This window comes from Scedosporium apiospermum (assembly GCF_000732125.1).
Source record: "Scedosporium apiospermum strain IHEM 14462 chromosome Unknown SEQ_SAPIO_0176, whole genome shotgun sequence".
In the NCBI taxonomy this organism is placed as follows: Eukaryota; Fungi; Ascomycota; class Sordariomycetes; order Microascales; family Microascaceae; genus Scedosporium; species Scedosporium apiospermum.
In genome coordinates this window covers 459992-483771 of record NW_015971877.1, presented here as the reverse complement: position 1 = coordinate 483771, position 23780 = coordinate 459992, and the positions used below count along the sequence as shown (strand labels likewise).

General features: G+C 51.8%; 7 protein-coding genes and 2 pseudogenes across 7 annotated transcripts; 3 read left to right on the top strand and 6 right to left on the bottom strand.

Moving 5' to 3' along the window:
- Positions 1 to 324: 324 nt before the first annotated feature.
- On the bottom strand, positions 325 to 1800 carry SAPIO_CDS10679 (annotated as a pseudogene; the record flags this gene model as incomplete).
- A 3318-nt stretch (positions 1801 to 5118) lies between these two features.
- On the bottom strand, positions 5119 to 6415 carry SAPIO_CDS10678 (uncharacterized protein; the record flags this gene model as incomplete). Its single annotated transcript, XM_016784228.1, has 2 exons — positions 5119 to 6186; positions 6260 to 6415. 2 exons carry the CDS (start codon positions 6413 to 6415, stop codon positions 5119 to 5121), a joined length of 1224 nt encoding a protein of 407 aa, XP_016638463.1.
- A 626-nt stretch (positions 6416 to 7041) lies between these two features.
- Positions 7042 to 8739, top strand: SAPIO_CDS10677 (Imidazole glycerol phosphate synthase hisHF; the record flags this gene model as incomplete). The annotated part of the gene is made up of 2 exons (XM_016784227.1): positions 7042 to 7164; positions 7225 to 8739. The coding sequence occupies 2 exons, from the start codon at positions 7042 to 7044 to the stop codon at positions 8737 to 8739; spliced, it is 1638 nt and encodes a 545-aa protein (XP_016638462.1).
- Positions 8740 to 9310: 571 nt separating this feature from the next.
- On the bottom strand, positions 9311 to 10333 carry SAPIO_CDS10676 (Ornithine decarboxylase antizyme; the record flags this gene model as incomplete). The annotated part of the gene is made up of 3 exons (XM_016784226.1): positions 9311 to 9518; positions 9591 to 10062; positions 10192 to 10333. 3 exons carry the CDS (start codon positions 10331 to 10333, stop codon positions 9311 to 9313), a joined length of 822 nt encoding a protein of 273 aa, XP_016638461.1.
- A 2013-nt stretch (positions 10334 to 12346) lies between these two features.
- SAPIO_CDS10675 (uncharacterized protein) lies at positions 12347 to 13069 on the bottom strand (the record flags this gene model as incomplete). The annotated part of the gene is made up of 2 exons (XM_016784225.1): positions 12347 to 12940; positions 12992 to 13069. The coding sequence occupies 2 exons, from the start codon at positions 13067 to 13069 to the stop codon at positions 12347 to 12349; spliced, it is 672 nt and encodes a 223-aa protein (XP_016638460.1).
- A 1259-nt stretch (positions 13070 to 14328) lies between these two features.
- SAPIO_CDS10674 lies at positions 14329 to 15045 on the top strand (annotated as a pseudogene; the record flags this gene model as incomplete).
- Positions 15046 to 15554: 509 nt separating this feature from the next.
- SAPIO_CDS10673 (Cys-Gly metallodipeptidase dug1) lies at positions 15555 to 17079 on the bottom strand (the record flags this gene model as incomplete). The annotated part of the gene is made up of 2 exons (XM_016784224.1): positions 15555 to 15735; positions 15830 to 17079. The coding sequence occupies 2 exons, from the start codon at positions 17077 to 17079 to the stop codon at positions 15555 to 15557; spliced, it is 1431 nt and encodes a 476-aa protein (XP_016638459.1).
- Positions 17080 to 18729: 1650 nt separating this feature from the next.
- SAPIO_CDS10672 (uncharacterized protein) lies at positions 18730 to 20864 on the top strand (the record flags this gene model as incomplete). Its single annotated transcript, XM_016784223.1, has 3 exons — positions 18730 to 18883; positions 18960 to 19239; positions 19331 to 20864. The coding sequence occupies 3 exons, from the start codon at positions 18730 to 18732 to the stop codon at positions 20862 to 20864; spliced, it is 1968 nt and encodes a 655-aa protein (XP_016638458.1).
- Positions 20865 to 21647: 783 nt separating this feature from the next.
- SAPIO_CDS10671 (ATPase get3) lies at positions 21648 to 22759 on the bottom strand (the record flags this gene model as incomplete). The annotated part of the gene is made up of 2 exons (XM_016784222.1): positions 21648 to 22289; positions 22379 to 22759. 2 exons carry the CDS (start codon positions 22757 to 22759, stop codon positions 21648 to 21650), a joined length of 1023 nt encoding a protein of 340 aa, XP_016638457.1.
- Between the last annotated feature and the right edge of the window lie 1021 nt (positions 22760 to 23780).

Genomic DNA, 23780 nt, shown 5'->3' with positions numbered 1-23780 from the left:
CCATGCTAAACAAGGAAAGAAAAAAAAAAAAAAAGAAAAAAAGGATAAAGTGGGTATCACAAAGTCTGCCCTTCCAGTACATAAAGATGAAAACCATAAAACATGCAAAACCAGCCAAAGGAACATCGATGTAAGTCTTTTCCACCCTCTCATTGCTGACCGCTGGTATGGGTATGTCCTCCCCCTCGCTCCGATGCAAAAATACATTTAACACTCCGGTCCGTCTATATATCTCTCGCAAATCATTGAAACAAGAGACAGGAGAAAAAAAGAGGGGAAAAAAAAAGAGAGGACAAGAGGCATAACTTGTCGAGCCTCTCTACCTCAGTACCAGGTCGTGCCAGGTACGATAGAGTTCAGTATCCTACAATTCTCAGTCGTGCACATCTTCTGGCGATCCAGAGCCTTGAACTTGGGTCCCAGAGGGCCAGTGACATAGTGGTACTGGCCAAACAGGCGCCACTGCCGAATATCGGCAAGGCTGTACAGCTTGTCGCCCCAGGCGCCTTCGTAGTGGAACCAGCTTGTCGGTGCATTGGGGTTCTCCTCGGCGGGCACCAGACTCTGCGCCTGAGCCTCGGGGTCCTCCGGATCGTCGAGTCTATAGTCGTAGTGGTAGGCGTATATGTTCTTGGCGGGGTCCCAGATCGGACCACGGTCGGTGACATCCTTGAGAAGTTTGAAAGGCAGAATGTAGGCCTGAACGCCTGGCAATGGGTACATGGCGTGGCTGCCGACGGCGGAGTAGATTACTGGTCTGTGACCAATCTTCTCAACGGCCGACCAGGCATAGGCTTGTCCACCCTCGTGCTCGGAGAAGAAGATGCCTCGGGGAATGCCGTTCTCGAAACGCACCATGGCATGTTCCCAGTCGCCAACATGATTGCCGAAGCGTATGCCCAAGACAGTTTGACCGAGGTTATAGCTGTAGAAGAAGAACCAGAAGGCATCAAGAATACCAGAGCCCTTGTCCACGAGGATGAGCACAGCCGGTGCTTTAGAATAGCCGCTCTCGTCAGGCTTGTGGTGTCGGGTTCTAGGCGGCTCCTGGTGTCTCTTTCTAGGGCCGAATCTACTCCCTGATTTCCTATCGGTTGGAGTCCTTCGAGGGTCGGAGATGCGGCCGAGGGGGTGATCGTGGTCAACGTCGAACCATGATGTAGGCGGTGTTAACCTCGGGTTATCGCTTGGCCAGCCCTCATCGTCCGGCCTTGGAACCTCATAATAGTCGTCCTTACCATCGTCGAAGTCGCCGTCGTCCGAAGGCTCGGGGATGCCGACATCGCTATGAAGCCACTCGGGTCGATGCTCCACATCATTGTTGCTGACGAGGTAAACCGAAGCGGAGTAATTATTCAACACGTCGTGCAGATTATGAAGCGATAGTGGCTCAGTCAAATTCAAGCGATCAGGATCGTCATCGGCCAAATGCTCGAGGTGGGGGGTGACATGCTGAATGTGCTCGGCAATATCGGCGGGCCAGAAGTTCTCTTGGGAGCAGAGGTGAACAAGAGGTGCATGGTCAAGCACGAACTTTGGAATGGATTGCAGAGGCTTCGTCGTCGCCTCTTGTTGTGATGTCTTTGTCCCTCCGGCGCCGCCCGTCAGCCTTATTTGACCAGAAACCTGGGATGTGGGCACGGATTCCCAGGCGGCTTCGCGGGCTTCGTCGCTGAGTACCGGCATCGACCTCAGCTCTAGTCTCCTTCCAGCAGTTTCGTCGTCATCTGGATGAGGCCGGATGTACGAGTGTCTCGTGGGCGGATCCTTCCTTAGATGGTGCAGACCGCAGAGCCCCATCCATCGGCATGTTTGGCGATCGAGCCAGTAGGGCGACGATGATACCCAAGCCCTGTCCTCTCGACGTTTCTCTTTGGAGGGAGGTACCGGATTTAAGGCTTTCGGTGCATACCACGCGCAAAATGACAGGAAGGTTAATAGGATAATAAAGAGAGTTACAGGACGTAGCCGAATCATTTTTTTCGGGCGGTGTCGGCCTCGTGGGCCGTGGCGGAGAGTACGGTCTAAGAGCGTGGGTTGGGAAGGGATTGGAGAGGATGAGGTTGTTGTTTAGCAAAAGACCTTGTATTTACTCCATGGGACGAATAGGTCGAGGAATGGAATGAATGGATTGGGATGAATAATGCGTGGGAAAGGGAGAGAGAGGGTAAGCCCGGATAGGGCGGCTTCTTTGATGTCGGATATAAAAATAAACGAGGCGCTGTCGCAAAAAGGCAAAGAGCTGGAGATGGCCGAGCTATTTTCTTTTTAAGGTCGTCTAGAAGACAAGGCCGTCAAAGTTTAATGTGGAAAAAAAACGAGACTATCTGGGTGTACAACGGATAGGGCGGCGAAGGACTGAAGAGGTCGGGTTCGGAGTGGATGCGGCTAGTTTTAGTCCCGGAAGTTTGAGGCCGAGGTCGGTCTTGTGAGGTGAGTGGATGATGGTGATCAATGACAGACACACTTTGTAGGAGGATGAAAGTATGTACAAGTAGTAGAGTAGTCGAGGAGTGGGTGGGTGGTTTCTGGACTCGTGGTGTAGTCGCTGGGCGCCCGGAGGTGCGTTAATGTCTGTTTCTACAAGTCCAGGTCAGACCTGCAGGTGACACACGCACTGTGAAGCGACGTGGCGGCGTAGGCAGGCACGAGAGAGTACAAGAGTATAGAGGAATAATGGTGGATGGTAGGCCGAAAGGATGCGATGAATGGGCTAGACGTTTGCCCGCCGCGAGGTCAGAGATATATGTACTACCCTGACAGGGACAGGAACAGGAACAGGAACAGGAACCAGATTGTGAGTGGTGAGTGGTGAGTGGTGAGTGGAATTGTGTTGGGAATTGATGGCAAAGAATAAGCAGATGCGGGAGCCGTAGTTCCGTAAGTGTATCAAGAGCCGCAGGTGGAGAAGAGGAAAGGAACCAGGGTGGACAAGGGCAGATCTCTGTGGAGATGTGGAGGCTTTCCCAGGTTGGCTGGAGCCTGGAGCGGAGAATAAGTCGGTGAGGGAAAAAGATGCGCGATTGCTGGTAGACGATGGCAGGACGATGGTAGATGATGGGGCGATTTTGTATTCGTCTTAATGGGCCATTGCTGCGCTTAGTCCTGGCAATGCTGGCAATGGATAAAAGAGGCGGAAGGGTCGGTTTGCCAAGAGATCTCGTCGGGGGGTCTGACTTACACAAAGAGGGCAGCTGCGGACGATCCGGACTTTGGGGGGGGTCTTTCACGTCTTTCACACGGCGGGAGGATCGAGGTTGGGTCCATCAATATCAATCATGGATTACGAATAATCAGATACTTCATACCCTTCATACCGCTGTCAGCCACTTCCTTTGCTGCGCACCAAACTGACTCCATAATAACACTGGCCCTTGACGCCGATCCTCAATTCAGAACGGATATAACTAGTCAACAAAGTATGAAGCAATAGTGCAGTGTAAATCTCGCTGGTCGAACCCGCTTTTTGAGGGTCGAAAGCAGAAGCGAAAACCAGCCCAAGACCTGGAATTCGGGTGCCTAAAACGCACGCATGCACCAACTACCGAGGTAGACGTGACCTCTCATCACCCCTGCTCTCGTGCGACATTTACTGTATCAGCTACCCCTCCTTCCAAGTCAGCCAATCATGGCTCGGGACTGTTTCCCGCCCGTTTTGCCCCCCCAAAATACCGCTCACTGCGAAGTGCTCTCTGCCCCAGGCCCTTGGCTGACAAGGCGAATACGAAAAACCAATGTACCGAAGCCAGTAATTCTTACACTGTACGTTGCGATTTTCCCCTTGCAAAGATCCCCGCGTCATTCGCCCATCTGCGTTACAGCGGATCTCCCCACCTCTTTCCGCCTGTCAATCTTTCTCTGCCATCCTCCCCGAGTCGTCCAGCCCCTGCGCAATCCTCGCAATCGTCGGGAGTTCGGAATTCGTAGTTTACAAGTACTTGTACACAGTTGCCGTCCCTCCCCGAAATCGACGAAGACGACAACTCCATCAACGACGAGTTAATAGAGCTCTTTCCGCTCCATCATTTTTAGATTTTAGAACCCAGACCCAAACTAAACTTGCATGCTCCATCGCGACGAGGCGCCTGGCTGATACATTGCACTAGAAAATTCTCACAGATCACAGGCCCAAAAGAAGGGTTCATGTGCCCAGGTCCTACCAGATCCTACCACTGGTCCTGACCAACCGATCATCCCACATGGCATGTATGAAGGGTCTTCTTTAACGCAGGTTTTAGCCTGGCGTCGGGGCGTGCCGTCCAGTGTCCCACCATCAAAGCCAGCCGTGCAGCCTTTGACGTGCACGAGAAATACTACATATATATTAAATGAATCAACATCGTAGTGATCGCCCACGTCGACCTTTCTTAAGCCCGCACTGTCACTTCACCGCCCGTCCCCTGCTGCCCTCTGTAAAGGGCCGCCATCCTATCATCTGGGCCTGCTGCCGCATCTATTGGGTTTCCGATCCCCGGACGCCAGCACCTCGCATGAATTCATGCGAGTCCCTTTTCGTCTAACAATGGGAATGGTGGGAACGGCACAATATTGTTCGTCTGTAGCCGCGGCCAAGTCGTCGTTAAAACCATGGGGTAACAAGCGAGCGATCGATCGGAGGGGATCTTTCTGCAACCCTCTTTTGAGACGTTCTAATGCCACAAGCAGTGAGGCAGCGTGCGCCTGCGCTGACACACTTTTCCCCTTCAACGTGGGTCTAACTGCTACATGTATTGGATATAAACACATTGTAGTTATCTTGTCGTTGTGCGTAGCTACGGGAATACTGTCTGACAGGTTCAGATCCAATGGGGTCTCTCCTGAGACGCACGTCTCCAACATAGCTCTGTCTGGCTTGGGAAGAAGTTTAAATCTATTCTTAACATCAGAGTATTTAGTGCATTTTAGATGGATGAGGAAAAGGCCGTACTGGCTCATAGGTCCTCATGACTGATTCAAACTAGAGGCTATCAGTGTCTAATACGGAAAAACAACGCTATCAGTCTTACAACTGAATGGGTATCGCCGGACAGAGTATCCGTCACCAAGCCAAAAGAGAAAGGTCACAGATGCCGCTTGCTTGAACAGAGCTACCTCCTCAAGAACACTAGGAGAGGAGACCTATCCCATGCGTACGTCGCCGTCACCATCCTCATCATACTCCATCTCATCCTCATCGTACTCTTCCTCATCCTCACCCTCACCCGACTCGTCTGCCTCCGGCAAGATATCCGCCCAACTATCAGGCGTTGGCACTGACCCGCCAGTTTCTCTCAACGTAGCTGGAACCCCTCCAAGTGGACCAGCCTGAGGGGCACCCACCGACGGCCGACTGAAAGGCAAAGGCTTCCGTTGACCGTCCTTTCTCGGTGTCTCGCCCACGGGCATGGTAAGTTCCCTAGGCAAGATCCTTGTCCTCGGCCTCCTCGGCATCCAATCTGGATCTCGGTCGTCGATGAACAGTTTGTCTGGCGCAGGGCGAGCCGTGACCGTCACTAGATCCCTCTCACCCTTCTTGATCTTGAGAGCCATGAGGTTCTCCAAGAACCGAACCTGCTTCTTCTTCTCATCGTAGTGGTGCTTTCCGAGAACAGGGAGCCGTATCCCGTAGGCCTCGCGCGTCTTCTTCAACCTGTCTAGTTCGTCGGGTATCTTGAGGACTTTCTCCGTCGTGAGGATTCGTGCCGAACTCGCCGCTAGTAGGTCGACATCGCCCGGTAGTCGGCGCAACGCGGGAAGCGGCGCTGCTTCGTCGCGTCCGGCAAATATAAGCTCAGTTCCTAGTACCTCTGCCCAGCTCCCTTCGAAAACCTTCCCCCTATAGGATATTATGGGGTGTTCTGTGTGTAAATCCAATATCTCGATATCTCTTTCTACGAGTTGGTCATCGGCGACTTCCGTATCGCCATCCTGTGGTCGTTGACCCATGTAGCCATCCAACTCTGGATCTACTTCGTCGAGGTCGTCTTCAGGTTCCGGGAGTGGTTCGTCGTCGTCGTCGTCTTCATCGTCCTCGTCATCGAGAGTGCCTCCAGGGGGAACTACGCGGTGGGCGATCGATCGCTTATGTTCCGACTCGGGGTCCTTGATCCAGTCGGCATAGTATCCTCCCCTACCGAAGTGCATGATGCCACTTGGGTTTCTGTAGACGAATTCAGGAAGTGAGAGATCGACCGTGAGATAGTAGGTCTGAAAGACACCAGGGGGTTAGTTCCGTCAAATGTCCAACTGGATCGCGTAGGTGCAAGGGGGATATACACACCTCAGTCTCTGTCGTTGAGTATTCGTACTCCCATTCTGATTCATCGTCCGGCTCCAGTGCTGGAATTTTCGCGTTCGCGCTTGGGAGATTTGATGTCGCAGTCATGGGCGGTACCCGATGCTCCTTGAAAGGCTGCTCATTTCCAGTGGTTTCCATTTTCTAAGGCGGGAGGCGATAAGAGGTATCTGAATGATGATGAGGCCGTGGCATTGGAGGTGGCGGTTCGCTGGGTGCAGTCCGTCGCGCTTGGTGGCAAACCAGACGAAGTTGATGATGCTGTGCCAAATTGAGGATGAGATCTTGGAAGCTTTGCGATGGGATAAAATAAGATTCCCCCAAAAGTTATTTTTGTATAGATACATAATTTACTGAATAAATAACGCTTTGATAATATGTACTGGTACAATAAATTAGACCTTGCTCCAACCAGGGTCTTGGATCACAGCACAGGCAGGCACAGGACAAAAAAGGGCCCTGGACAACGCGGGGCATTATCGTCCCTCCCAGTTCAGATGCGAATCGAATGCCCCGCAGTCCAAAATATTATTTGACTCCCCCGTACGACATCGAATTTAAGAGTCATAGGAGGTACAAGACTTCACACAGATCAATCGAGTTCTCCCGTTCTCCTAAGTACTAAATAATATAAGCCGAACGAATACCGTCTTTTTCTCCCGTTGGAAAGACTCGATTCGCATAATTTGTTGCGGCTTCCAACCTCGACCAAATCCCTTTCGAACCCCCCTCCATCCTGTGCATTCCACTCCGACAACCGGGCAAAGATGCCCACCGTCCACCTCCTCGATTACGTCGCCGGGAACATACGGAGTCTCGTCAATGCCATTGAGGCACTAGGGTACTCCGTCGAATGGATCAAGTCTCCCGAAAATGTCGCTAATGCTGAGGTGTGTCCCCCTCCTCACATGCAAGAAAAAGGAAAAATCCCGAGCCAACTAGCATCTTAGAAACTCATCCTCCCCGGCGTGGGCCATTTCGGTCACTGCCTGACACAGCTCGGCGGCGCGGGCTACCTCGAGCCCGTAAAGAAGCATATTGAGGCCGGAAAGCCCTTCATGGGCATCTGCGTCGGTCTACAAGCGCTTTTCGAGGGGTCCGCGGAAGACCCAGACGTCGCCGGTCTCGGCATCATCAAGTCGCAGCTCAGTCGCTTTGATGACTCCGTCAAGACGGTACCTCATATTGGCTGGAACTCCGCCAACACCGATGGCCAGATCATGTACGGCCTCCGACCGGACTCAAAGTACTACTATGTCCACTCTTACATGTCGCCGTACGTAAGGGGAGAACTGGAGGCCCAAGGTTGGACTGTTGCGTTGGGAACGTACGGATCGGAGGCGTTCGTCGGTGCGGTTGCCAAGGGAAACATCTTCGCAACCCAGTTCCACCCGGAGAAGAGCGGAATCGCGGGTCTCCGAACTATAAAGGCCTTCCTCACTGGCACAGGAGCCAAGGAGCTCACCCTCAACAAAGACGGTCTTAGCCCCAAATTCCAAGATGGACTTACCCGCCGTATAATAGCCTGTCTAGACGTCCGAACCAACGACCAAGGCGACCTCGTGGTGACGAAAGGTGACCAGTACGACGTCAGGGAGAAAGGCGATGACCGAAACGTGCGGAATCTCGGCAAGCCGGTAGAGCTCGCGAAGAAGTACTACGAACAAGGTGCCGACGAGGTCACCTTCTTAAACATCACCAGTTTCCGCGATATCCCCCTTGCCGACCTACCTATGCTCGAGATTCTACGACGTACCTCCGAAACCGTCTTCGTGCCCCTCACTATCGGAGGCGGTATCCGCGACGCCGTAGACACGGACGGCACCAAGGTCTCGGCGCTCGAGATCGCCACCATGTACTTTAAGAGCGGCGCCGACAAGGTATCCATCGGCTCCGACGCCGTGCTCGCCGCCGAGGAGTACTACGCCGTCGGCAAGAAACTCTTCGGCAACACGGCCATCGAGCAGATTTCCCGCGCTTACGGGAACCAGGCCGTCGTGGTCAGCGTGGATCCCAAGCGCGTCTACGTGCCTAAGCCCGACGCCACGCGCCACAACCTCGTCGAGACGGCGTTCCCGGGCCCAAACGGCGAGAAGTACTGCTGGTACGCTTGCACCATCAAGGGAGGCCGCGAGACCCGCGACGTTGATGTCGTCGAGCTCGTTCAGGCCGTTGAGGCCATGGGAGCTGGCGAGATCCTCCTCAACTGCATAGATAAGGACGGCACAAACTCCGGCTATGACCTCGAGCTCATTAACCAGGTCAAGGCTGCTATCAAGATCCCTGTCATTGCGTCGAGCGGCGCGGGGAACCCGGGGCACTTTGCCGAGGTGTTCGAGAAGACGAAGACTGATGCGGCGCTGGGGGCTGGTATGTTTCACAGGGGAGAGTACACCGTTAAGCAGGTCAAGGATTTCCTCGGCGAGAAGGGTCTTGTGGTGAGGAAGTTCGAGAGCGAGTTGTAAGGAGATTGGGAGCCCAGTAGCGTACCGTTTGGGGAGGTTAGACATGAAAATGGGCATGAGAAGTGTAAAAGCACCTTATCGTGGGGATTCTCCGGCCTGTCTTACTTGATATTCTTCATGTTTCAATTTTTAGCAGCTTGTAGAATTTTTATTCAAAAAAAACATTGTGGTATTATCTCCTATTTTCCATGCCATTCATTGTCCGTAAAAAGATAGAAGTTATGGTAAAGAACATCATAGGATGAGCATGCCCATTCTCCTGTCGAGAAGGTCATGCTGAAACGGAAAACGGAAAGAGAAGGATGCGAAGCAGAAAAAGAATCAACCCTAATATCATCGAATCGAAAGGAATCCTATCCCAAGCGCCTCGGACTTGGCCTCTCCAAGACCAAGAGACTGTTCCCAGTCATGAAACGAAACAGAAGAAAAAGCAAAAGAGAAAACCAGCAATGCAGAGCACCAGTACAACCCCAGGTTTATAACGAAGCGTGGCAAATGTAAGTTGTTCAGTAATCCCGGCCCAAGGTTTCCCCAAGTCCTGTAATTTTACCCATCCTTTTTTCCTTTTTCTCTAGACCTCCATGCCCATGAAAAGCCATTTCTCGCTTGTCACGTCAAGGTCGTTGGCGAGGAAGTCAAGAGTTACGAGGTCGAATCCAACCCAACGGAAGCTCTTGAGGAGGCCCTGAGCTTGGCTACGGGAGATGTCACGATCGATGCAGATGACGATGCGCTCGCAGCCGAGAGCTGATTCGGCGAGTTCGATGAGGGCCATAAGACTAAATTGCATCAAGTTGTTAGTTACACTGTTACATAGATTAGTATGGATGGAAATGGGGATGACAACGTACCCTTGCTTCAATTCCATGTCGACAAGACTGCTATCCAGGAACGCGAAAAGCGTCTTCTCGTTGTTGTGGTCGGCGACGAAAGCACGATAGCTCGTGCCGCCAACGTAATCGTACACCTCGGCCCAAGCCGAGATGGAAACGGCACCGCCGCCCGAGAAGGCGGTAGGCCGGCGTGCACGGTCATCGTGCAGCAGGCTGAACCTGTTATCGGGCGGGGTGGCCAAAGAATCCACATCCATCAAGCCGGAGCCATTATCGACCGAGTTCCTCTCACCGCAGAACACGGCCCTCATAGTCTCGCAGAAGAATCTCACACATTCTTCCCTGATCAGATGGGTTGCCCCCCCTCGTCTGCTGCGCATCCGCCTTCCGGGGATGTCGCGGGCCTTGCTCCTGTCCTTGGGCAGGATGGCAAGCTCGTTAGACGAGGTTATGGCGACGAGGGGGGGACTTGAGGGAGGTGAAGGTAGTCCTGAGATAGGGACCTCAGGAATACCACTCTGCCCCTAGAGATGTGATGAAAATGATTAGCACAGTGAACGATTAAAACCGGGAAGCGAATTGGGAAATGCGGGCTCGGGGATGATGATGGCGAACGTACCGTTGGCCCCGGTAGAGCAGTAGTGGAGTCCCTTCAGGGACCCCATGGCGTCAACAATGTAGCAAGTGGCGAGAACGTTGGGGATGACGCTCTCGCCATAATTACTACTGTCATAATTATTACTCTGTTTCATTGGCGACATTGTTGCTGATTTTCCGTATCTTCTCGTTTTTGAAATGGTTCTAGAAATAGGTGTGGGGTTGAAGATTCGGTGAGCGGGATGAAGTCAGTTGTCTGTTTCTTTTGGTTTTCGACAAATTTTGTGGTGTTCGGTAGAGTGATCAATTGGATTGAATTGGATTTGATGGACTTTGTTTTCTTTTCGTGGACTCGCTGGGAGTTTGGTTCGTGAGGATCGAGAATTATCGAGAATCGAGAGCGGTGTGGTTGATATCAGCGAATTGTTGGTTGTGGAGGAGAAGGAGAGGGAAGAGAGGAATATATGGATGGATTTCGATTAATAAGAGGGGAAAAGGTGACACATGAGGTACATGTATTTTCCAAGTCTCCGCTGGGTTCCGCTGGCGGACACCGACCGCCATCAGAATCAACGACGACCACCGGAAAGGTACAACCAGTCCACCCAGAAACCACACCGATTCGCTTGGCATCAGCAAACGCACCAACAATGCCAGAGAAAGGTAGAAAAGCGGGGGAGGCCGATTAGGCGCAACACGTTGCTCGGCAGCATTCCTGCCACTGGATGATCCAAGTGCTCACGCTCACACTTGACGTCAACTCTAGAATGCTCTTCGTTATCTAAACTACGAAGTACCAGATCTATCAGAACATTCTCCCCATGCGGCTCTTGCGCGAGTTACCATTCGTGGATTGTAAAGACCAAATCGCCATCAATCGTCTCCAGATTACCTCAGTAAACACTAAATTCAGAAATGATCCCTTGTATCCTGACACACTAGTGCAGTGCTCTCGCTCTTCTCATCTGAGACATTGCAAGAGCCAATGTTCCGGTTTTTGGCTCGGCTCCGTTCAATATCCGTTCGCGTGGACGTGCCTATTTGGGTACACAGCAGACGCCCGCAGACGGTTGAGTGGGATAAATGCATCAATGGCCGTGGTCTAGACGTGAGACCGTTGGGCTTCCCTTATTTCGGCATATCATCATTGACGACCTTTTCAATTAGACGCAGGCCACGGCAAAGCTTTGATTTCATCATTCTAGGGTTCGGATTCATCATTGAAAAAAAAAAAAAAAAAAAAAAAAAAAAAAAAAGAAACACAAACACGCTGCAGAATCAACTGTCTTTCTGTTGTCAGTGCGAAAGGAAAAAATGTCGACATCCACACACTGAATCCTGTGCTCGACCCAATCAGATACCCACGGCTTTCCTTGGCCAGGGAAGAAATGGACCAATCCAATCCAAGATCTGGACCCAGAGATTCGACGGATCTTATCGGGGGTCATGTGAATCGCTCATCGGCATTCCAGTCCGTTCGCCAAGCCCAGAACCATTTGGAAGGGTTTAAGGGATGAGAGACTGTCGAGAAAATCCGATGCTGAACGTGAGCAATACAGCCAGCTCCATATGAAAACTATGATGTCCTGGTCAGAACCGAATATGACTTGGAATTGTATTTCAGCAGATCATGGGCGCCACGTTTTCCTTGCATTGGGACTACACTGTCCCCTGTCAGGACATTTCGATGACGGTTCACCGCCGCTTCCCTCTTGGTCAAGATTCGAATCTAGATCACACTGTGTCCTGAGAGAGATCACTCCTCATTGCTTCTGGAAAGTTAACGGCATTCGCCACTAGGGCGCTGTTCCCCTTTCTAGCGAGTGCCTGGCGACCTGGAACTTACTGTGCATTAGCTATAAACTACTTGTACATGCAGGACACCGAAACAGCAGAATTGTCTCCGAATATTCACATGATGTCTCAGACTGCTGGTTCACACTCTACTGACCCGGGTAGGTACAGGGAGCAACCAATTGTACTTCGTAAGAGCCACTCGCTGCTAGAGGTCGTTAAGACAGCTGCACATTCACCGTGCGGAAACCGAAGTACTGAGATCAAGGACAAGCCGCAGAAGGCTTTCAATACCGGTGCGCAAGATTTTCTCGGATAGACTGGCACCAAATGCGCCTTGCAGCTGCGTAGAGCTATTCTTTAACTTCACTTCTTCCAAGTCCCTACTCGAGCAGAGAAACAAGCTGGCTAAGTGAGTCCTCATCACTATACAAGTCGTAATAGACGTCCAGGGACCATTGGTCCGCAAATTCGTCAGGGTAAAACCCAGCATTCTCCAGGTCGACCACGCCGGAGACCAGCAAGGTGCCGGGGTCCATTAGAACGTTCTGCGAGCCTAGGTCCTCATGACAGAAGCCAAACGCGTCGTCGATCTTGGATGTCTTGGACTTCCACGTCTCCCGACGATCGTACTCGGTCACCCACGGCGGCGGGGTGACGGTGCCATTAAGCCCAGAGACGTTGGACCGAAGGGCTTTGAGTTGCGGGAGCGGTGTCTCCCGGATGAAGGTACTGGCGTTCTGGTTCGCCATCTCCTGGCAGGCGCTGCACTTCTTAAGCTGGTGCCCGTCGGGAAGACGCCCGTCCACAGGCTCTTGACAGCACCACAGGTGGATATCGTCGAGCCGGATGCCGTCGAGGCGCTCCACTGTGAGGAACGGCCCATGCGCGCTTTCGCCCGTTTCTAGGACCTTGGGCACGGGGATGTTGGTTTTCTCCCGCACGAGTTTGAGGGCGGCTACTTCATTGTAGATACGCTAGGATGTCCATTTCTTGCTGACGTCGATGCCATGAATGTTGGTGAGAACCACGGGCTGCATAGCCTTGGTGAATGTAGTCTTAGTGAAGGTCCTCGTCTGGCGTTCCGGATCCATATCGTGTTCCATCATAGTAGCTGTCATAGCATACGATGATTAAAATTCGTGTGACGTTTGAAATTAGTCCATGGCGATGACAGCTGGCTCAAACTCGACTTATACTCCTCAACGTCCGTTGATCTGTAAGTCTGTGAAACATTGGCTGGCTTGCATTTTTGAGCAGCGCTCGTGTTTCACGGCCCTTGAAGCGCTGTCGACTGCCCCTCCATCATGAATCAACATTGAAGCAATATCAAGTTTCGCAGCACCGCATAGATAATATTGGGTGATTAAGATCGTCTTAGCCAGGCTACATATTCCGTCGATGATGGCCAGCTCCGAGGAGCGAAGTAATTCTCGAGGCTAAGACGAAATTGAGAGATGAAGAATAGCGCTCGTTCCTCAATCATGTGTAAATACCTCGAACAATCCAACAGAGCGGCTTGCTCAAACTCCGCCCTCTTTCAAATCTGTGTCGTTGCTGCGCTTCAAATTGCTGTCCATGCTGGAAACCAGATGTTATTTCTCAATTCCGGGACAACCTACTGAGGTACTTCGTACTCTTCAAACCACGACTGTTACGCTTACCCCGCAGTGGTTGTGTCGACCCCTCCAAGCCCAAGTCACCACCCCATGACGCTTTGCATTATCGATAAGGAATTTGATGCGACCCTCGCCGTGATGTGATGCGGGGCTCTGCCTTCTCCCAACGTTGAACCTACTGTTCTCGAATCTCTAAATCTCCCTTTCGTCCCTGAAATTTGCTGGCGATCGTCTTTAGTTCAGGGTCTTGTCGGCGTACCCAGCGTGCCAACAAAAAGTGTCGCAAGAATCACAAGCGCCAAAGCATCTAAAAACAGCACTAGAGGGCTTTACCGCCACGTCCTGCTCGGATTGGAGAATTAAAGGGAGCTGGAGGATAAGTTGGAGGGGCCTAGCCTAGAATTGGGCGCCTGACCTCCCACTGTATTATCTACATAGCCGTGCCGGTCACCCCCAAAAGTAGGGGTCACGCCGCTTTTTTTTTTTTTTTTGTCACTTCTTCCCTTTCGACCTTGTTTTTTCATCTTTCAAGTTTCTTTTGATTGCAGTTGTGACCTGTTCCCCTTTGTTGCTTTTATACTGTTCGGCTGGCCAGATCTAACTCTTCGCTGCGCGATCCGCCCTCGACCGAATAGCATCGTACCACTCTTCCGGTGAAAGCCGACCTCTCCCGTCCCCGATTGATATTCACATAGCGCTCACTTCCTCGCGACGCCCTCTTCGTCGCGACCTCAAGAAGACCAACCATGGGCAAAGAAAAGACCGCCACCCGCCCAACTTTCCCAACCTTCCTCCTCCCAAGCCTCAAATTCCCCCTCCGCCCGGGCCGCTCACTCGACTTCTCTCTCTTCTCCTCGCCTTCCAAGCAACCCGCCTCCTCCGAAACAGCCCCGGCCCCTCCCCCAAAACTCCGCCTATCCCGAACCCACCCGGACACCCTCCGCTGCTCAACCTGCGCAACCGACCTCGCCCTCACCTCCCAAATCATAAGTAAAGGCTTCACAGGCCGTCACGGTCGCGCCTACCTCGTGGCTCCGCCCACCGACCCTTCCGCCTCCACGTCGTACTCCACGGCCGACCTCATCAACATCCGCGTCGCGCGGTGCGAAAGCCGCCAGCTCGTCACGGGATGGCATACCGTCGCCGACATTCTGTGCCAGGTGTGCCAGACCAAGCTCGGCTGGAAATACGTCGATGCCAAGGAGCACAGCCAGCGGTACAAGGTCGGCAAGTTCATTCTAGAGACCGAGAGGGTCGTTACGTATCGCAGCTGGGAGGACGTGCCGGTTTCTCCTGGTGCCGAGGGCTTCCATACCGGGAAGGCTGGGAGCGTTGGGTCGGATGTGGATGTTGAGTTTGACTCGGATGATGAAGATGAGTGCGATGAGATTTTTGCTGGGACTTGGGATCCGGAGGTTGTTGCGAAGCGGAGGAGAAGTCAGGTCACTTATGACCGGGCTTAACGCTTAATACGACGAGCCTTTGCATCCTTTCTACTCTCTCTTTCCTAAGGTTTCGGAGTTTTTCTTGCCGGTCGTTGGCAGGACGGTTGGGAGCATTTCTACTCGGGATATATTGGGTTCTTAAATGGGGATGATACCCGGTGTGCTGAGCTTTCCTCGACCTATATGGTTCGGACCGCTCCACACATCTAGCATATAATTGGGTCAGTGCCATATTAGGTGGCTTTCTTTTCGGACATGACGGGTTACTTTACCCAAGGATTCTTCTAATCAGAGCTGGGCACATCAATGTATTTCATATTATTCTGGGGTGTGTCGGTATCATATCCGTAGACCAAATTGAATCGTTCCACACACATAGTGTAATGTGCTCCTGACATTTAAATGAGGTGGAAGGGCAGGTAAATCCGCCGTGGGGGAATCTCTTCTGTTCATCCTGCTGGGTATACTCCGTGGTCTCTACCTCCTCTATATAGACATTATGATACACAACGCGAACGAGCAAATGTCTACGACTGAGGCTCCTCCGCAACATAGTGAAGATAGGCACCCAGGAGCTTAATACCCTCAATGTAGTTCCTCTTATCCAGCTTCTCGTTAATAGAGTGAGCACCATCAGTCGAACTGCCCATAGGTAGAAGAAGAACGTTCTTTCCGGTAGCCTGCTCGAAAGTGAGGGTTACAGGAATGCTAGAAGAAAAGGTAAATAATGTCAGTCGGGTATCATAACGGAAAGGGCGAATGCCTATGGCCGGTGATAAATGAAGACAATATTTGAACTTACCTTCCTCCCTCGCGAGTAAAATCGGGCTGCACACCCCATACCCGCTCAACAGCCTTCGCGGCGGCGCTGAAGTTCCAGTGCTTAGGCGACGCAACCCACCACTTGCCGCAGTGCTGAGGGTAGACGCTGAGCGTGTTCTTGCTCTTGAGTTTGGCGAACTCGTCCTGGACGAACTTGCAGACGAGCTCGTTGGTCTTCTCAATCTCCATGTCGGGAACCGAGCGAATAGAGAACTTGCCAATGACCTTGGCGGGGATAACGGTCTTCGCTCCGGGCGCCGCGAAGGCCCCCTCAATGCCGTGAAGAGAGAGCGAAGGGAAACGCCATCGTCGCATGAGAGTCTGCTTCTTATCATCAAAGATGGTCGTCTTGCTACCGAGAGACTCGTAGATGTTGTCCATCGTGAAGGAAATGTTGTCGTACAAAGCCTCCTCATCCGCTGTGATAGGCGCCACTTGTTCCATAATTCCAGGAATTTGAATGTTGCCGTCAGTGTCAACAAGAGAACCCATGAGCCTGACGAGATCGGTCATAGGCTCCTGGGCGGTACCGCCGAAAACTCCGCTGTGCAAATCTGCACCGGGGCCGGAGACCTCGATCGAGTAGTAGTTGCAACCACGCAATCCGTAGGTCAAGCAGGGCTTCTCGGTTCCTAGCCAGTAGTTATCCGAAATACATACGGCGTCGGCGTCGGCGAAAAACTTCTTGCCCTCAGCTTCGATGAGGTCGTCGAGGCCCTCGGAACCATACTCTTCCATACCCTCAAAGCACATGAGAAGGTTCACGGGGAAGTCGACGCCGGCCTTTTGGTGTGCCTCAATGGCATTTAGCCAGCCGAGAACAGGACCCTTGTCATCCGTGCTGCCACGGCCGAACATCCTGCCCTGCTCATCAACGGTGAGATCAAACGGCTCCGTCGCCCAGCCATCGGCCTTTTCGGCAGGCTGCACGTCGTAGTGACCGTAGACCAGGATCGTCCTCTTGTTCTTATCGTTGCCATAGCGCGCGAGAACCACCGGCGGCAGCTGAAGGCCGGGCTTACCGGGTTGCTCACCGAGGGGTCGGAGCTCGACATGAGCACCTAGGGCCTTGAGCTCGTCGCCGAGCCACTCGCCCATTCGAACTACATCGGGTCGGCGGGCTTCGTCGGCGGAAATGGAGGGGATAGCAACTGCCCTACGCAACCGGTCGATGAAGTGGTCCGTCGAGTCGTCGACCTGCTTGAAGAATCCGTCTAGTTGGGGGGCCATCTTCTTTGCTTGGTGTGCACGAATATCAGCTGTAAGGTAAGTTCTGCAGTTCCTGGGGTTGAATAGCTGCTGCTGAGGACGGTGTTGGGTGAGGGAGGTAAGAGAAGATCTTGGAGCAGAAGCGCGGGAAATGTGTGATAAGGTCGAGAAGTTATTAGAACATCGAAAGGTAGGAAACGACACGGCAAGTCGTGAAGTTGCTCTGGCGAGCGAGGTGCGGGGCATTCTAAAGGACATTGGAGAGTACATTCAAAAGTACCAAGCCCAAATGCTCCAAACACCCTCCTGCTATATTAGGCGAGCACTTGGAGAACCAGAACACGAGGGAGGAAGGAGGGGGCGGGGTTGCAGATTGGCTGTGCTGCGTAATAGTTATTGAGTTGCTTGCTTTGGGAAGCTTTTAGTTGCAGAAGTACCCAATCGAAGACGGACCACCTCGTCTAAGTGCGGCCAGATGCGGCAAGAGAAAGTGTGCTTTTGGGTCCTTTTAGTCACAGAGTTTTGCGACAGTGCAAGTTTCATCAGAAGTATGAAGTACCATGGTACCCTCCAGTCAAACACAATCACGTGATTTTCTAGAATGATTTTTGATGACGTATTTAAGTATACTGTCACGTGGATCTTCATTCCATTGATGTGTCAGCAAGGAGTCGAGAAAGGGACAGAAGCGAAGTGAAAAAGGACACAGGCATTTGTCGTCGCGCCAGATTCTTACTCCACCTTCTCTCCCTTTTCACCACGGTTCCGCACTTGCGAATCTCGCCCCTTCATCACTCCCCAATCTCCCGTGACGCGGATTCCATTAGATGACGACTGTATTCATCGAGATTTAGTTGATTTATCGGTCCTGGTCAACTTTTGGCCTTTTTTTACCCTTCATTTGGGTCATCGACGCGGCCAAACTTGTATCGTCGAAACGCCAGCCACCCCCGACCACTGTGACAGTTGGACGTTCCATTGTTGGCGACCCTAATCACTCATCATCTAGGTATCAACGAAAACAACGCGCCCGACCATTTCGTGTTGGTTCTGCTATCCCCAGAACATCGGCAGGGTGGAGGAAGACGTTCTGCACCAAGGAGCCTTTTAGAGCTGGGTTGTGGACGAGGTTCTAACTCGAGGCAAAGAGGAGAACACTGAAGAGGAAGAGCACGCAGCGATACCCAAGCAAGAAACAAGTGATCAAAGGGCATCCATCTTATCCAGACGTGTGGCGGTTGCCCCTTCTGGCTTTGTATTAATCCCATTCAAAGAAAAAAAAATCCCAATTTTCCCTTTATTGACTCCGGACATCCCTCAACATTCAATCAGAATTGAAATTTTTCTATTTCTTGTTACTGTTGCAGAGATTGCAAAGGGTCGTTGTCATCGAGATACAATACTTTCTCCTTTTCTCTTTTTTCTTTTTTTTTTTCCTTCTTCACAAATTCAAAATACCTGTTCTAGTTGATTCCTGCGTCCGCTTCTGACATATTGCCAGTCGAGGACAAGCCACGGAAGTGCATTCTGACTCTGCCCGGCGCGACTAGGCCGAAGAGTGGCAGAAGAGAAAACCTTTGGGAGGAATCGCTTTTTTGATTTTTCGTGACAAGCACCAAGAACAGTTTGAAGTAAATCGACATACAGCGTCAGACCTCTACCGACATCACAATGCCCTCTTCGGTCTTTTTCAAGTTCAAGTCTCAGAAGGAGCCCACTCGAGTTGAGTTCGACGGCACAGGCATCTCGGTCTTCGAATTAAAGCGAGATATCATTATCAAGAGCGGTCTTGGCGATGGAACGGACTTCGACCTTGCGATCTATAGTGAGGATGGCAAAGAAGGCAAGTAACCTACCCTAGTGAGCATTCATGTTTTGAGCTATATGCTAACCTATCTTAGAATACGATGACGACACAACGATCATTCCACGAGCGACAGTCGTAACCGCTCGGCGCCTTCCAGCCATCAAGCCTGGCGCGGGGAAGGCCGCCCGATATGTCACCGGTAAAATGCCAGGTCATGCCAAGTCTTCTTTCAAGAAGGACCAAGCCGCAAAGGACAAGGCGGATAAGGCTGCCTCGACGACGATCCAGGAGGCATCAACCGAGCAGGAGAAGATGCAAGCAATGTTCCAAGTCCTCTCGGGCGCGTGGTCCGCAGAGCGAGAAGATTTAGCTCAGTATGTTTCACCCCTTCCCCTTCTCCTCCCTTGTTTTGCAAGTATGATTATTGTTATTCGTGCAGCATGCTAACCATCTTTACTGCTTTAGTGAGAAACCTGTCTTTTTCAACAAACCCGGAACCCATCGCCCTGCGAATGTCCCTGATCATGATCCTCCGAACGGATACATTTGCTATCGCTGTGGAGAAAAGGGACATTGGATTCAGATGTGCCCTACCAATGATGATCCCGACTATGACAACCGACGCCGTGTAAAGCGGACGACGGGTATTCCCCGATCATTCCTGACAACGGTGGACAAGAGCGTAGCTCTAGCACAGTCTGGTGGAGATGATGAGGCGAAGCGACCAGCTGGTATCATGGTGAATGCGGACGGGGATTTCGTCATTGCTAGACCCGATAAGGCATCGTGGGAAAAATACCAGGCCAAGGCCAAGTCTTCGGCCACTGCCAAGGGAGAGACTGCTGCGGATAAGGAACTTCGTGAGAAGGGTCTGGAATGTCCAGTGGACAAGAAAATGTTCATAGAGCCAATGAAGACGCCGTGCTGTGGGAAGACGTACTGCAATGATTGCATAACCAATGCTCTCATCGAAAGCGACTTCGTCTGCCCTGCTTGCAAGGCCGAAGGCGTCCTCATTGACGACCTCAAGCCCGATGATGAAATGACTGAAAAGATAAAGGAGTACTTGCAGGAGAAGGACAAGGAGGTATCCAAGAGTCCAAGCCCCGCCCCCAAGAGCCCTGCCGCCGATTCCACAACAAAGTCCAAATCTCCCGGACCTCAGGTGGACGGAGCCGAAAGTGGTACGCAGAAGACGGATGCAGCTGTGAAAGTCTCAAGTCCCCAATCCACCGCTGCTAGCGACCAAGCGACACAATCTGATGGAACCGGTAAGAGCCAGGAGACGGCGGTTACTGATGCCGGAACAACCACTCCGGATACAACCCAGTCGAGTACCACCTCAAAGAAGCGACCAGCGGATGAGCTCCTTGAAAATCCCAAGATCCCCAAGGCCCCCAAGGCTATGCAACAAAAGATGGAGAAAGAACAGCAAAACACCGCGGGCATGCCGCAATTTATGAATGGACCTAATGCTATGAACGGCATGATGGGAATGCCTAATATGCCTAATATGCCCAATATGCCTATGATGCCCTTTTCCCCCATGAACATGATGGGAATGGGCGGAATGCCTAACATGGGGATGCCAATGGGGATGCCCATGATGAACCCTGGTATGATGGGTATGCCCATGGGAGGAGGCTTTCCTCCCATGGATAACAACATGTTTCATGGAATGATGCCTGGAATGAATGGTAATATGATGGGAGGAGGCATGAACCCTCCCATGAACCCCGCCATGAATGGCGGTATGAACGGCAGCCACATGAACGGAGGAGGTATGATGGGCCAGGGAATGAATGGCGGTGGCATGAACGGCTACCAACGCAACAGAAATTTCCACAACCAAGGCTATAACCAAGGTCCCGGCAATCACTTCAACAACCAGATGGGCGGCGGCTCTGAAGAGGATGCCTACTTCAGGAAGCCCGTGAACCCCCACCGTCACCATAACCGACAAAAGCGAGTCCGCCCTAGCGATTACCGGGAACTATAGTCGACATTCTTCATACTCTTTACCAAGTCCTTGACGGAAGGACTACTGTATTGAAGCTTGGCAACTCGGTTATCAATCATTCTCTATTTGTACACTACCGAACGACCTGGCGTTTTCTGCATCCATCATCACACGAAGAAACCTTTTCACGACTTCATTATTTTCGGCCTTCACTACTACATCACGGCAAATCGCCTCTCCCAAGGGACGAATCTTGTTTGCCACTACGTTCATAAACGGTACATGATGAACACCAGAATGTTTGGTGGTCAACGGTTTTATTAGTTGTTTCGTTTGGTTTGGTCATTTGCATTCACGTAACCCTTCAAAGGGGATCGAAGGGGGTGTTTATTGGCGTTTTGAGAGAAGAAACACACTCCCAGGTGGCGTCCTGGCTGAGTTGGCGGTTAGCGTTTTGTGTTGTATATAACCTGGATGGAAAAAGGTTATGTTTGTTTCATAGATGCCAGGGACAGAGGGCATGAGGCCCCTTTTTTATAGAAACGAATTGAGTGCGTTTAACTCGATAAACTGATGCTTTTACTTGCAATCTTATGTGACACTGAGATTTGTGCTGAGATGTGCAACTTGTGATAAACTTCATGTGTAAATTGAATCGACAGGGCGACAAACCAAGCTGGTCTCGAACCGACCTCAGAGAGCTGAAGATATGATCACACCGGGTGGGACAGGCGCGAGCTGACGACGCATCACATTTCGTCATTACTATTTTTTTCTCATTCGTGTGTCTATAATCTACTCGTATTCCGCGATATCCTGCTCCTACTCATCTAGATCCGGGGGAACATAAGGGTGTACTAGCATCTCACTAAACTTCTCCAACTTCTCCTTACCACGAACCTCCTCCACAAGTAATGGCATCTTCACAACATTGAAATCCTCATACAACTCCTCAATCTGCTCAAGATACTTCTTCTGCATCTTCCTCCTAGCATTACACTGCTCACAATTGCTTCCCTTCCTGGGGAAGAGCAGCTGGTTCACGACGATGGAGTGGGTGTCAATCCCATAGTTCCCCAGCTCCTGAATCATGCGCTCCGTCTCGTACAGCGAGAGGAACTCGGGAATGCACACGCACACGAAAGTGGTGAGTGCGACGTCCTTGAACTGGTTGTTCACCTCGCTGATGGTGGCGCGGAGGCCCTCAAGCTTCTCGATGGTGTCGTTGAGATTCTGGCCGTTGGGGAGTTGGCCGCCGGGGCCGAGGATGCCATTTAGAAGGGGCCCGAATTGCGAGGAGAGCTGGGTGACTTTTGCGAGGGCTTTTTCTAGCACGGTGGGGAATTGGAGGAAGCGGAGTGTGTGGCCTGTGGGTGCGGTGTCGAAGACGATTACGTCGTAGTGGAGGCTCTTGACTTGTTTGATAACTTCCGCGAAGGACATGGCTTCGTCGATACCGGGGATCTAAGTAGAAAAATCAAGCGTTAGCCATTAAATTCCCGGACAGGGGTGTAGCTTATACTGAGAAGCTGGAGGAAAGGGTATATTCTCACCGCCGCAGCCATATCTTGCACAACACCTCCAAGCCCACCCATAGCATCATCCCCCTCATCAAGCTGACCCGCAAGAAGATCCTGCATGCTCCCGTTAGGGTCGATCTCCATGGCGCTCAGGTTCTCGAAGCCATTGATAGGCCGCGCCTCCTTGCCGAACTTCTGGCCAAAGGCGTCGGACAGGTTGTGCGCGGGATCGGTAGAGATGAGGAGGACGGAGCGGCGGACTTTGGCGAGCTGGATGGCGAGCGAGGAGGAGGTCGTGGTCTTTCCGACGCCGCCTTTGCCGCCGACGAAGATCCACCGGAGGGATTTTTGGTCGAGGATGGATTGGAGGGAGGGCTCCATCACGTCGTCGACGTCGATTACGGCGGTGGACATTTTTTCGATGGAACCTTTTTAATGTTTTGGAGGGGTAGGGTTTGGGGTGAAGGGCGGTGGACGGAGTAGAAGTTGAGGGTCGTGAAGGCGCGGCTTCGAGGACGCAGAGGTGTTAACTTGGGTATGCAAGACCAGGCTCGCTTGGACGGAAGCCTTGATTTCGACTCGAGGGCTTATTCGATACCGCCTACACGTAATGGTGATTGCAAAATGCGTTCTGCCCAAGGCTCAATGCGTTGCTTGGGAGCTCGTCCCCTGGAAGGTACCAGAATGCCCCACCATGTTCCTGCTGAGAAGGGACAAACGTCACCCTTAATCTGAGGATCTGCCGTGATTTACCCGATTCTGCATGCCTGGATGAAGTATCTGAGTACCCTTGTACCTCGTACTGCCTCCCCAAGGAATCCAGGACATCCCAAATCGCGAGTCCTACGGTTCCGCCTGGCCATTCGCATTTCGATATTCTTGCGAGATGTGCCAATTTTGGTATCATACGGGTCTGGAATCCGGGAGCAACTAGGCAGTGTATTCCTTGGCGGGCCAAGTCCTACCTTGGTGGAACCCCTCCCTCAGTCAAGTTCAGATGTGGTTCACCTCTATCGCCATTGACATCCAGAACTTACACCAAGAGCTCTGCCTGACTCTGGGTTCAATCCATAAGAACCTCGTGGAACATCGTGCTTACGATATTGGTCTTTAGTCGCATGAATGGGCCTAGTAGTTCTTTTTTCCTTCTAAATATAGGTAATTATTGTTATTACAACGTCCAAACCTGGATAGATCCTACATCAGATGAGCGGCTCCTCATAAGTCCAGCCCACTTCCGAAATGGGTGCATTAATAGTAAACGAATCCGATGGTGCCTGAGAAGTTGCACTGCCTACTTCATTAAGAGGGGGCGGGACGGGTTTCTGCTAACTGGTCCTAACTGCTCGTCCCCTCGTCTTGTTCTCTTATGAATTAGTTAAGAGTATAAATTCGCCTCAGGCGCAAGCGCGTTTGTTCTCCCCTTCCATCAATC